Source organism: Phocoena phocoena, chromosome 11 (genome assembly GCF_963924675.1).
Source record: "Phocoena phocoena chromosome 11, mPhoPho1.1, whole genome shotgun sequence".
NCBI lineage: Eukaryota > Metazoa > Chordata > Mammalia > Artiodactyla > Phocoenidae > Phocoena > Phocoena phocoena.
The window spans coordinates 31,920,170-31,933,553 of NC_089229.1; the positions used below are offsets into that span (position 1 = coordinate 31,920,170).

The 13,384-nt window shown below is 33.0% G+C and overlaps 1 protein-coding gene across 1 annotated transcript in view; it reads left to right on the top strand.

Moving 5' to 3' along the window:
• Window positions 1–13,384, top strand: part of CEP290 (centrosomal protein 290) — a 96,522-nt gene that overhangs the window by 43,500 nt on the left and 39,638 nt on the right. The window contains exons 25-28 of the mRNA XM_065888153.1: window positions 2,587–2,760; window positions 6,866–6,977; window positions 10,636–10,841; window positions 11,779–11,930. Coding sequence (XP_065744225.1) covers window positions 2,587–2,760; window positions 6,866–6,977; window positions 10,636–10,841; window positions 11,779–11,930 — 644 coding nt within the window. The remainder of the gene's footprint in view (window positions 1–2,586; window positions 2,761–6,865; window positions 6,978–10,635; window positions 10,842–11,778; window positions 11,931–13,384) is intronic.

Genomic DNA, 13,384 nt, shown 5'->3' on the forward strand with positions numbered 1-13,384 from the left:
TTTATAAAATAAAGAGCTTCTCCTCATTAGCCCAAGCTCTTTGGGCTACTCTTGAAGTATGATTCCTAACTAGAAAGGCAAGATAAAAACTGGTCATTCTTTCCTTTTAATGACCAGTTTTCAGAATACAGAGTTTGTATAGTCTGCTTATGCCTATCCCCTCCCACCCACTGCACCCTCCAGCTTTCTCTTCTTTAAGTATCATAACAGACTCACACACTTTTAAATATTCAGTGTGTTTTACTCAGGTGTAGTCATTATTCTTTTGTCTCAACTTTGGCCAGTGAGAGCCCTTTAAAGAAGATTCTTGTATCCTATTTGACAGAAATACATTAGTCTTTGAACCAAGCTGCAAAACTTAGTTTGTTTTCTGGAACAACATATGTCCAGGATGTACCTTGTATACTTCTTAGGCAGGCTTGGAATAAGCCATTTCTCTAAAGAGCCCTGGTTCGTTTTAGTGGGAACAGCATTTAGATACCAAAAACTAGTCCTAGGTGTCATTGCTCTTGGAGTGTCATTGCTACTAGTCCAGTTAGGAAAATATGTATAGATTTAAATCATGAGTTCATATTGTTATTTTTAATTCAAATTTAACATTTTAGGATAAGTAAGAGTATGGAGTTTTTACTAACCTTTGATTTTGTACTTTATTTTTTTAACACGGAAATCTATTAAAATAACATTAAAATCATTATTTTTTTATACTACAATATTCATACATTAATTTGAAAACAATAATCTTGTATTGGTATTAACAATAACAATACCAGTGTTACTAGATATAAAGTTTCTTTACAGTTCTTATTTTCTTTAGAATATCTCTCACTAAGGATGTATCGTCATGGTAACATATTCTATAGTGACTTGAAGTAATTCTCCTCTTTGTGTGGTTATGCCATACAATTGCTATATAGTTAGGTTCATTTATTTTACATTTGTTTTCAGTTTTAGGGATAACTTTTTAAAAAATTAAATTTGAATATATAAAACATTTACATGTACAAAAGATGTCAGCAGAGAAATCTGATGTCTGTCCTTATACCTTTCACTTCATTCTACTTCATCCTTCCACCCCCTTTAGGTAACTGATAATCCTTCTAATGTTTCCTTTTGCAAGTTATTAACAAAGACACAAAAAGTTGCATGCCATGCAACTCTTCTGCACCTTGCTTTACATCTGATCAGACCTTATTTAAGCATGTGTATGTTCATTTGACGTGTCTAAATTTACATAGGAGCATGTAAATAGAAGAATTCAAAGTAAAATTAAAATGAACTTGAGTTCCTTGCCACCCCCTTTTAAATATAGTAATGGGTGAAATTGTCATGCTAATAAACCTATTTTCAATATGAAATGTTCTTGTTTTTATTTTGTGTTAGATTTTGTAGAATGTACTTTTCTTAGAGTATTACAAATATAGCTAGTGTTTGAGATAGAAGGGAAGAAAGAACTAGAATCTTCTTCCTCTTCAACCTGATTGTTCAACCTGGATTTTTTGTTTGTTTTTGCAACAATTGGAAAGCCAAAAAGAGGGATATTTTTAAGGATGGGAAACATGATTTCCCTCACCACAAAGCAAAAGTGAAACTGAATCCCAAGGGTAAGGTAGACTAGGTTGTATTTATTTATATAGAGAAGTTTTCAAATTGAGATCTGAAGCACTATTACAAATATTTTCCCCTCATTACTCTACTTCAGAATGAATTATAACCATAAGTTCTTTTTATTTTTTTTTAATTTTTTTATTTAAAAAATTTTTTGGCCAAGTCGCACAGTTTGCGGGATCGTAGTTCCCCAACCGGGGATTGAACCCAGGCCACCACAGTGAAAGCACTGAGTCCTAACCAATTTATGAGTTCTCCAGGGAACTCATAAATTCTTTTTCTTCCTCACTTCATAAATTTGGTTTTATGTTCAGTCATTTCTTTTTGGTGTTAATACAGTGTCTTTGAATAGTGACTCTTATAGCTCTGTAGCTAAAGAGTTGAAGATGAACCAAGTAATTTAAAGCCTTTGATATTATTTGTTACAGATAGCTCTGATGCAGAGAAGTTTTTTTTCCCTAAATAATGTTTCTTTCCTGTGAACAAAAAATTTTCTTTTATTATAAAGCTAGCTTGTTATTAATTATAAATAAGCAGAAATAGCAAAGTTGGAAATGTTACCTGTGATGATGCAAATTTTGCCATTTAAAAGACAAGTTTTTTTTTAATCTTATGAAATTTAGAAAAGCCATCCAAAGATATATTCTAAGTGATATGTTTTTTTGCTGCTGTATATTACGCATTTCTCAAATTAACTGAATTTCATTTAACTATGACAGGAGTTATAAAAAGATTCACTTTATTTTTATTATGATTTAAAATTTCCAAATATTATTTCTTGTATGAAAGTATTTAATAGTTATTGTAATATATTATAATATATGCAATATATGCAATTCTTACTTGAGAAATCTAATTTTTTAAATTATTCTAAAATCTGTTTTGCTTTCAGCTGTATTATCTTATCCTCATAAGTGGCTAGTGCCTTTACCAGAAAAAAATACACCACCTTAATCCAGTGTATCTTTATTTACATAGGAAATGGCTGTTTTCAAGATTGCAGCACTCCAAAAAGTTATAGATAATAGTGTCTCTCTGTCTGAACTAGCATTGGCCAATAAACAATACAATGAACTGACTGCTAAGTACAGAGACATCTTGCAAAAAGATAATATGCTTGTTCAAAGAACAAATAACTTGGAACACCTAGAGGTAAGTATGTGTGATCCTTAAACCTTGTGATTTTAGCCATTCTTCTTTGGTGATATCTTATCTATAGGTGCAAAATGACTTCTGGATGACTTCTTCCAGGTTATCTTCCTTAGCCCACTTGTGTGATTTAGCTGAATGAAATCTCTTTCCATCAGGTACTTAAAAAAGAAAAAAGAACATGGAACAGATAGGATAATGTAGTCAGAAGAGGAAGCATTATTAAGTACCCATTCCTTTCTCTTGCCCTGATTCCAGTGTAAATTATTCCCTCATGGTCCATGGCTCTTTGGGGTGGATGTAGCAGAGAGTAGATGAGATATCCATGGTTCTTCCTGGACCTTGGATGAGTTCTGCAAATCCCTATCCTTTCTTACTGTAGAGAGAGAAGAATAGGATGGAGTATCATTAGTTTAATTAAAGGAGTCTATGAATGTGGCCCAGACCCTTTGTAATTGTCTTGTAGCCACTCGACCTTCGTACCTTTTACAGCAGGCAAAACAAGCTCCTGATTTTGTTTATCTTTATGAAAAATAAAGGCTTATGTCTTTTGGTTCATTCTCTTTTATGATCCTCTCATTGGAATGGAAGGAGATATAATTCTTTTGGCTCAAAAGTTCTCACTTGCTTAGGGGGACACATTCAAGAAAACATTCTGAATAGCTTTCAATGACTCCTACAAAGTTATCTGAGTCATTATTTATTAATATTAACTAGAAATAATCATGATCAGTTTACTTTTTATTACTTTTGAAGAGAGATGATTATGTTAATTTTTATGGAAAATTCTAAATATTTAAGTGTGATAAAAATTTATTTTTTCCCATCTTTCATGTCTGTTGTCTTCTCTTCTCTAGCATTAGACAATCATAGATAAGAAATCTCCTGCAGGTAGCGTATCAATGAGTAATTTTTAACTTTTAAAACTTATTTTCCCAGATAATATTTTTCATCTCTACTCAAACCTTAAAAAATTTTGTCTCTGTATTGTATCCTTTTCTCTCCTTTACTTCCTGTATCTCAGTTATAATTCTGAACATATGTCCCTCTCTGTTGGCAATGTCTTAGTTTTATTCTTTATTATCTTCACTGTGGTAACCATTACCCATACCATTACCTCCAGTGTTGTATCCTCCTTGCTGCCACCAAAGTGATCATTCTAAACCTGCATCTGACCATGTCCTTCCCTTGCTTAAAACCTCTCAAAAGTTGCCAGTCACTTAAAAAATAAGTGACTTTTGTGATTAGCCCGCACGTAACTCATGTCATCTACTGTGACATTCTAAGGAGTTTCACAATTAATGTTTTAGAAAGTGAACTACCAGTTTTCTCCACCACAGTGTTTCGTATGTTCTTCTGTACATGCAGTTTTCTTTGGTTAGAAAGCCCTTCCTCCTCTCCCAGTTTTTCTGCTCAGTGAATTTCTATTCATGTTTCAAAACTTTTTTCAGACACTACCTCTTTTCCTGTAGCATCCTTCTTTATAGAAAAAACTCACCCTCTCTGTTATTTCTATATTTTGTACCTAGTTCTGCTATTTATATCACATCATATTATATGTGTTTATACGTGTGCCTCTCCTACAGGAATATAAGCCTCTTGATATCAGAAACTCTACTTAGTTCATTTTTGTGGGTTTGGTACCTGCTGTTTGGCACAGAGTTAGAGCTAATAGATGTTAACTTCAGGGATTGAATAAAGGTGATGAAAATCAAATTTTAAAAGATGAAAAACAGAGTGGGTGGTAAAGAAATAAAAAAACCGAATGGGTGATAAGGCAATTAAAAACATGGAAATTTTGATAATAGCAGACAAGAGAAATAGATATGGACTAAGGTAAAATTAAGAAGAGGATTTGCTGTGTTTTTTCAAAAAAATTTTTTTTGATAAGGAGACCAATGAAGTTTGAGAGGAGAGGAAAAAGAAAATTTAGAGCTAAAAGGGAGAGAATGATTGAATATTAGAGGTAAGAGTGGTAATAAATGAGGGTGCAGTACCAGGGCAGGAGTATGGAAATGGGATATGGAGCAAGGCCACAGTTATCCTTTGAAAGAGTCTGGAAGTAAGAGAAGCAAAAAGGGTAGCAAGATATTTAAAACACCTTAAGCCCTTTTTTGTTTTTCTCCTACGAATTTACAGTACCTAGGAACTGAGCTGTAATTGTGCGTGTTACCAGAGAGTCATGTTTTATTCCCTTATCTTCCTTTTCATTATAACATCGCCCTTTAAAAAAAAACAATCTCGGGACTTCCCTGGTGGCGCAGTGGTTAAGAATCCACCTGCTAATGCAGGGGACACGGGTTCGAGCTCTGGTCCGGGAAGATCCCACGTGCTGTGGAGCAGCTAAGCCCGTGCGCCACAACTATTGAAGCCCGTGCGCCTAGAGCCGGTGCTCTGCAACAAGAGAAGTCACCACAATGAGTAAGCCCGTGGACCGCAACGAAGAGTAGCCTCCGCTCATCGCAACTAGAGAAAACCTGTATGCAGCAACGAGGATCCAACCTAGCCAAAAATAAATAAATAAATTTATTAAAAAAAAATTTCATTACCCTGTTTTATTTTTCTTCATAATGGTTATTACCTGACAGTATGTTGTATATTGGCTTATTTTCAAATTGCTCCATTAAAATACAAGTTTTAGGATGGAATTTGTTTACCATTGCAGTCCAGTGCTTAGAATACCTGGCACGTAGTAGACATTCTATTTGTTAAAATGAAGAATAAATTAGCTTAAAATATTATACTTATGTGCCAACTCCTACATTTTATGTTTCCAGCCTGACTTCTCAGAACTCTGTTCTTCTGTATGGAATTACCTACTTAACAACTCATGTTTCAAGGGGATCTCTAATTTAACATGTCCAAATTTAATTCCTGATGTCTATCTATTTCTGTCATAGTTGTTTCTGTTTCAGTGTATGCCACTATTATCTACTCATTTAGTTAAGGCAGATATCTTAGAATTATTCTCTAGTCATTCCTTTCCTTTATCATTTTCCACCCAAATGTAATTAATTCTTATGTGTCCTCTTTTCTCCATCTTCCCTGCTATAACTGTAATCTAAACCAGTGTCATCTCTCATCTGGACTTTACAGTATCTTCCTGACTAATTTCTCATTTCTCTATTTACCCCTTTATTGATTCTCCACATTTTATTCAGAATGATTTGTTAAAAGTTCTTCCTTTAAATCTTTAAATGATTTCCTGTTATACATTAAGTTAAATTCCAGTTACTTGTCTTGACATACCATGCCTTGCCTGGTATGGCCCCCTATTATCTCTCCAAATTTTTTTTTTTATTCCTCTTCACTCTGATTGTTGCTCACTGTGTTCAAGTCCTCTAATACTCCAGACTCTTTCCTGCTTTGGAGCATCTGGGTTTACCAGTAGTATATCAGTTCTTTCCATGGCTGGTTTCTTGTCAAGATTGGCTCCTTCTCTTACCATCAGTTTCAGCTTAAATACTACCTCTTCAGTGGTTAATACTTTCTTTAAGCACTCTATCTGGATATGCTACTTTTTATTATTCTTTGGTTTTGTACTCTGTTTCTTTCTAGATCTTGACCTGTTTAGTGAATTTTTTTCTTTGATTATCTGTTCACATTCTGCTGCATTCCACACTCTCCCCAACTCCTACCACACATATATCCACAGACACCAAATGGTGAGGCCTATGAAGGCCAGAAGTTTGTCTGTTTCTTTTCATCATGAACATACAGTACCTGTCACCGATGGCATGCTATGGATGCTTAGTAACCCTTGGTATGAATGAGGGAAGTAAGCACTGGTTTATGAAGATTGTGAGACTCTTCAGTGTTCCACGTTGGCCAAAGTGAACATGGCAGAAGCTAATACTCAGGAGTTTAGGGCCACATATCGGATATACAAGGTTTTGATGATTATTTTAAAATAATATATGTGTGTGTATACAACATATGTTATGTGTATGTCTATCTGTATTACATGCAGAGGAACTTCTACATTCGTTAAAAAAAAACTAGATTGTGAGCTTTAGGAGATTATTATATAAAGTTCAGACAGTGTCACATCTGTGGTATTAATCTGAATTACAATGTAGTTGCTCAGTGATGTTTCTATTTTATTCAGTGTGAAAATGCATCCCTAAAAGAACAAATGGAGTCTGTAAGTAAGGAACTGGAGATTACCAAGGAAAAACTTCACACTATTGAACAAGCCTGGGAACAAGAAACTAAATTAGGTAAGTATTATGACTCATAATATAAAATGATTAAGGTCTGATAGTGAATATTTTTCATTTAAAGTGCCTTTCTATACCAGATAAAACGGAAGTATTTTGATAAAAATTCACTCTCTGCCTAACAGTTTAATTTAACAGGCAGTTGATGAATAATATCTTGTACTAACCTTTACCAAAGTTAGGTTTTTAGTTATTAAATTGGAGTTGTTTCTAATGAAATCATATATGTTAAAAATGTATGACTGAGCATTAGCTATACTGAACCATTTAACAATTAAGACTGATGATAATTTTGAAATACCTGTATTTTAATGATAGTATTATGAGTTTTTTCACTGTATAAAGTTATATTAGGAATATGTCATTTTATATTTTTAAATTAAAAGATCACCTAGAACATCAGAAAAATTTGAGAAGAATTTATATTGCTCATAGTTCCACTACTGTATCATTTTTTTGTATGACCTTATACATGCTTATATATTTTATATACTTTAAATTATAATAAACATTATATGCTATATTTAGTAGATATCAAAATATTTCATTTTTTATTCATCATACTTAAAAATATTCATGCAGTAAGTTACTGTGTTTGGGTGATTAAATCACTAGCTTTTCCAGTTTTTGCTATTGCTTATAGTGCTGCAGTGAACATCTTCATTTACATCTAACAGAGATATTGTCTTAAAGGGTATTAAAATCTTTGTGGCTTCTGCTAGGATTTTCCATGTTAGTTTTTCAAATGGTTATCCTAGTTCACAACATTTAAATAATTTTATCTCACTAGCATTATGCTTTATAATTTTCAAATAAATTTGCCCCTTTGGATAAAATGTTTTAATTTGTTTTCTAGACCTTAGAGTGCTAATGCTATTCAAAGTTTCTGTTACTATTAAATTGGTAACTGAGACATGTAGCTTAGAGAGGCTTAACACTGGGAAGTCTAAAATAAGCTACTCTTAGAAATGTACTTTTTAATTCATTAAAAGATTAACAGTGAATTGACTTCCATGTAGCTCTTACACAAAAGAAGATACCATTTTAACTAAGATATAGAAAAGGATATTATATACAGTTTTAGTAAGCTCTTTGTTCATTCTATCCTGTGTTTCTTTAATAAGTGCTGAATTCCCTATAGAAATTCCTTAATTTTCAAATACCTTAATCTCTCCAATACATGGCTTTATAGCACTGAAGTTTTTTTTTTAATATAAAGTCTAGCTTTATTTTTTTTAAAGATTTTACAAGTCTGTCAACCTCAAACATACATAGGTGAATTATTCATATCTTCCATCAGATGAGGCTTACAGTTTCAATCCCTCTCAGAAAAAATAAGTAAAAAATAAATTTTTTCACAAATATTTATCCACTACATTACTCAGCTTAGTTCTGAAATTTTCTCTCTATAAATACTTTAACACAGCTGCTAGTGGTAGTACTGTTGTTGTACAGCTGCACATGGCTGTAATTTTAAAAGCATGCCTTATTCTTGCTAGCTCCCTGGTTTGGCTCCAGGGTCCAAATCTTATAGAGGAAAAATAAAGGTTAACTGGGCTGCCAGAAAAGCACACTGAATGCATCCTGTAGTGCTCTGTGACAAGCCAGAGAAGAAGTACAGCCTCCAGCAAGGTCCTGTGGAGAGGCAGCTCTGAGGTGGTTTAAATACCTTTGTTTAAGGTGTTTCCTTACCTTGGAATGACCTCACCATTGCCTGTCTTCCAAAGCCGAGGTTCGAATGTCAACCCCTCAATTCTGAACAGAGACATGAGAAGCTTCGCTCCAAATTCTGGAACTCCACAATACATCACTGAAGTTTAAAAGCTTTTATTTCCTGGTGCCCTTATATCTTTGTTTAAAAGTGTCACTTTTTTAGCTTTTTCCATGCAGGAATTGATTGGTGTTGGACTGTTACCCTCTCTCTAGGACACTCCGAACACAAGAATATAGAGTAGACTAGTGTCTATTGCAGCCCCTGTGATGTGCCTCTTTTCATTATCAAAGTTTAGCACTAAAGAGAGTGGAGAAGAGTTTTTATGTTCCTAGTATATCTGTATTTACTGCAATTTTTTTTTCTTTTCTTCATGGTGCTTAGGGTTGCCTGAATGAATCTCTGTACCATAATGGTTTCCTAACACTTTTAGCTTCTTTCAGTAACATTACTGTTAGCTATTTGATCACTGCTTGCAGCAGCTATTCTAAAATCATATACTATTTAAAGACACATACAGAACAAAATGAAGCACTTCTTAAAGCTGAGACAGACACCAAAACAGTTTAGTTTCAAAAATACATATATTTCTTTGAGCAAACTCAGTTATAAAACTCAAGCTTGTGAAGCTAGAAAGATAGGAGGTGGCATTATTGGTGTTACGACTGTTTACAGAGTAAATCACTGCTTATTAGTTCCTTAAAATAATTGGCTTCCCTGAACATATGGTTAATTGACTCTCTAAAAAAAATAAAACTACCAAATTTTTTTTCCTGGAGCATGTGTGTTATGCAAAGCAAAAGTATTAGTTTTCTCTTCTTAAAAGGTGACTAACTTATGATAATCCTACGTGATGCCTTTTCATGGTCAATGAGGGGGCTTTCGTTCTCTTTTCATTTAACCACAAATTTCTGTGTCCAAAGATAAGCTATACAACTGCATACATGAGATAAGGGTATAATAACTGATAAAATAATTTAAAATAAAATATTTGATATTAGATGTATACAAAGGCCAGAAAAAAGTCAGGGTTAAAGAAGATACTTGGCGAAATCCCTAAATCACATGGCTTCAGATTTTACTTTTTTACTCTGAGTCATTGCACTTGTATTCACAAAGTCGTGTTGCTTCACTGTATTGCCTCTTAATACAGTTTATCTCCTTTCAGTTAAAAAAATATATTTATTTGCCCTTTTTTGACTGTCTGCATGTGACACCTCCTACACTACATCTTTTACATTGTTATTTCAGTTCAGGCATACCTTGGACATATTGCACGTTTGGCTCCAGATTGGCACAACAAAACAAATATTGCAATAAATGAGTCACAGGAATTTTTTGGTCTCCCAGTACCTATAAAAGCTATGTTTACACTATACTATAGTCTATTAGTGTGCAACAGTATTATGTCTAAAAAAAAATGTACATACCTTAATTTTGAAATACTTTATTGCTAAAAAATGCTGATCATAGATACCATAACAAATATAATAAAAAAGTTTGAAATATTGTGAGGATTACCAGTGTGACACAGAGACATGAAGTGAGCAAATGCTGTTGGAAACATGGCACCGACAGACTTGCTCGACTCAGGGTTGTTTGCCACAGACCTTCAATTTAAAAACAAACAAAACCAAAAAAATGCAGTATTTGCGAAGCTCCATAAAGCAAAGCACAATGAAACAAGGTATGCCTGTAATCCTATGAAGAATAATTTGTGTTATCATTTGATTGACGAAACATGTAAATCCCAGAGAGATTAGGATAGGCAGCATACGGATAAGAAGTAACAGAGCTGAGACTCTAGAGTCCAGGTCTGTCATAATTCAGAAGGCTCATGTGTTTTCTGCAGAACAATATTGCCTCCTTACATACAATGTCTAAAATATCTGGGATAAGCTTTAGATAAGAACAGTGTGAGATTTACCAAAGTATTGTTGCATTTAGGAAATGAATCTAACATGGATAAGGCAAAGAAATCAATAACCAATAGTGAGATTGTTTCTATTTCAAAAAAAATCACTATGCTGGAGATGAAGGAATTAAATGAAAGGCAGCGGGCTGAACATTCTCAAAAAATGTATGAACATGTGAAGACTTCATTGAAGCAAGTGGAGGAACGTAATTTTGAACTGGAAACCAAATTTGCTGAGGTTTGATATTATAATTTTTTTCATGCAGTTAGAGAGTAAAAAAATTAGTCATGGTAGCCATTGTATTATTGGAAGAGGTTTGTTTGTAACTCAGAAGTAGCATATTAATATAGTGCTTGTGTTTCATGTAATGGGTAAATAATATATTTTTAAATCTGAAATGTTTAAAAAGAAAGCAGGTATTTTTGTGATTGAGTTTTTATTTCTCACCAGCATTACATTATTAGATTTAATGTGCAAAAAGATGTTATTTGCTTAATAATGGAATTGCCTTCCACTACCATCCCTTCATTTAACAGTTATTATTTCTGAGTGCCTAGTACATGCCAGATGCTGTATGGGAACTGGAGTTATAGCATGAAACAAAATAGACAGTAATCTCTCCTTTCAGGGACTTCATTCTAATAGGAAGTTTTAGACTTTTGATATGGTCAAAATTACTAAATTGGCTGGTAATAATATAGTTTGCAAATATTCAATAATTTATGATGAAGTAGCACTCATAATATTCCTTTACCTTGAGGATGTGTATTTCTCAAATCATTCATGTTATTTTGTTTATTTTAAATGTCATTATATATTAATAAGATTTTATTAACTATTTAGATTTATTTATAGATGATATAGTTGAAGTAAAATATAATGAGCATATGGCATTTCAAGTAAATTAAGAATATCAGAGATTCATATCTTATTAGATTGTGAGTTGATTAATATAAATGACTTCGGGTGGGTTGACATACAACTAGAGTTTTCATAATTTGTTCCTGGCTTTTTCTCCCCTTATCTTCATCAATCTATTCTTAATACTTCACACCCAATGCAGTATCTGGACTAATGCAAAGTAAAGAGGACTGCAGTGTGCTGAAAGGTATAATAAAAGGAAAATGTCGCCAAAAACTAACGTTTCTGAACGGTTTTTGTTACTTTTTCTCAGCTTACCAAAATCAATTTGGAAGCGCAGAAAGTGGAACAGATGTTAAGAGATGAATTAGCTGATAGTGTGAGCAAGACAGTAAGTGACGCTGATAGGCAACATATTCTAGAATTAGAGAAGAGTGAAATGGAACTAAAAGTTGAAGTATCAAAGTAAGTTCATGTGGAGTTTTTAGTCATTTGATTAGCTGTGTCTACTCTAATTTGTGTTTATGAACTCTAATTACAGTGGTAAAGGGGTAGTATCCGTAGTGGCAATTGTTACTGGTTTCTTTTTATTAGAACAGGGTTAAACAATATTAACAAGATTGATTTTTAACTAGCATAAGTAATAATATTGAAGAGGAAATAACTTCTCAAGATTTACATTTTTCAGAGCCCAGGAATAGTATTACAGGAAACACTGAACTTGAAATCAAGACTCTCTGAGATCTAGTTTTTCCACATACTAATATTTTTTTGGAGGGAAGGGTTGTGACCATTTAATTTGTTTAAACTTAATTTATTAAGGGAGTAATAATACTTATAAGGTTGCTGTAAAAATAGAAATAAAATACAGATTTTGATTCAGTTTACATCTATTAAACATAAACATATACTGACTCATCTAATTACACTTAATAACCCTGATAACAGTGTTGTTTTCATTTTACATAAGGAAACAGTTTATTCTCTTAGAATTCAAAGTGTCAATATATGTAAGGAGGAGATACTGTGTATACCAGGTAGATGCTGTCTAATCACTCTTTTGTAATTATGTGTTACTTCATTAGAAAAGTATGAGGATCCCTGAGTTGATCTGTCTAGCACAGATAATTAGTAAAAAGGGTTTATGGCTTACCCATAAAGTTATAGCCACTGTTTTAGAGTCTTGATAGTCCTTTTGGGAATATCAGTTATTCCCAGCCCTTTTCACTATGAATGACCCCATTTTTTATTCTTCCTTTCACCTCATGTACTTCATCTTTTGAAGTAAACTAATTTATAATTACTCATTTTGTTATATTTTAATTGGTGAAAACTTACATAACTGGCGGTAAGAGCTTCTAATCAATATGAGGAAACCTGACTTATCTGTTACGCTGAACTAAAGTTATTCCAGCCCAAAGTAAAATGCATTTTATTTTACCTGTTTAATCTTATCAAAATAGTCATATAGGAAATTTAATAACTGACCATCAAGCTCCACCCTTTTTTTGCAATTGTAGTAATTGTGTAATCTCTTTTTCACATTTCTGGTAACTAGCAAATTAAAGCAAATCAAAACATACATTAATTGATCTAGGGAACCTGGCAATTTTAAATTTCTGTATTCTTAACTGTACAGTTTATCAAGTAAGCCTACTTAATACCTTATTCCGTCTATACCAAACCATGATAATAAGCATCTCATGAAAAAAAGTGTGAGAGAGGAGTTCTTTGACCATATACATTTGGAAAATGCAAAAAATGTACAGGTTGAAATAATTTTTTACTCTAGAACTTCTCAGAGCATTTGATATGATATGCATATGAGTCTTCAAGGGAGAGGAATGTTGGGAATGGAGTATTTTTTACAGAACATTTGTTAGCGCCTCATGGAATTATGTTTCATGAAACAGTTCAGG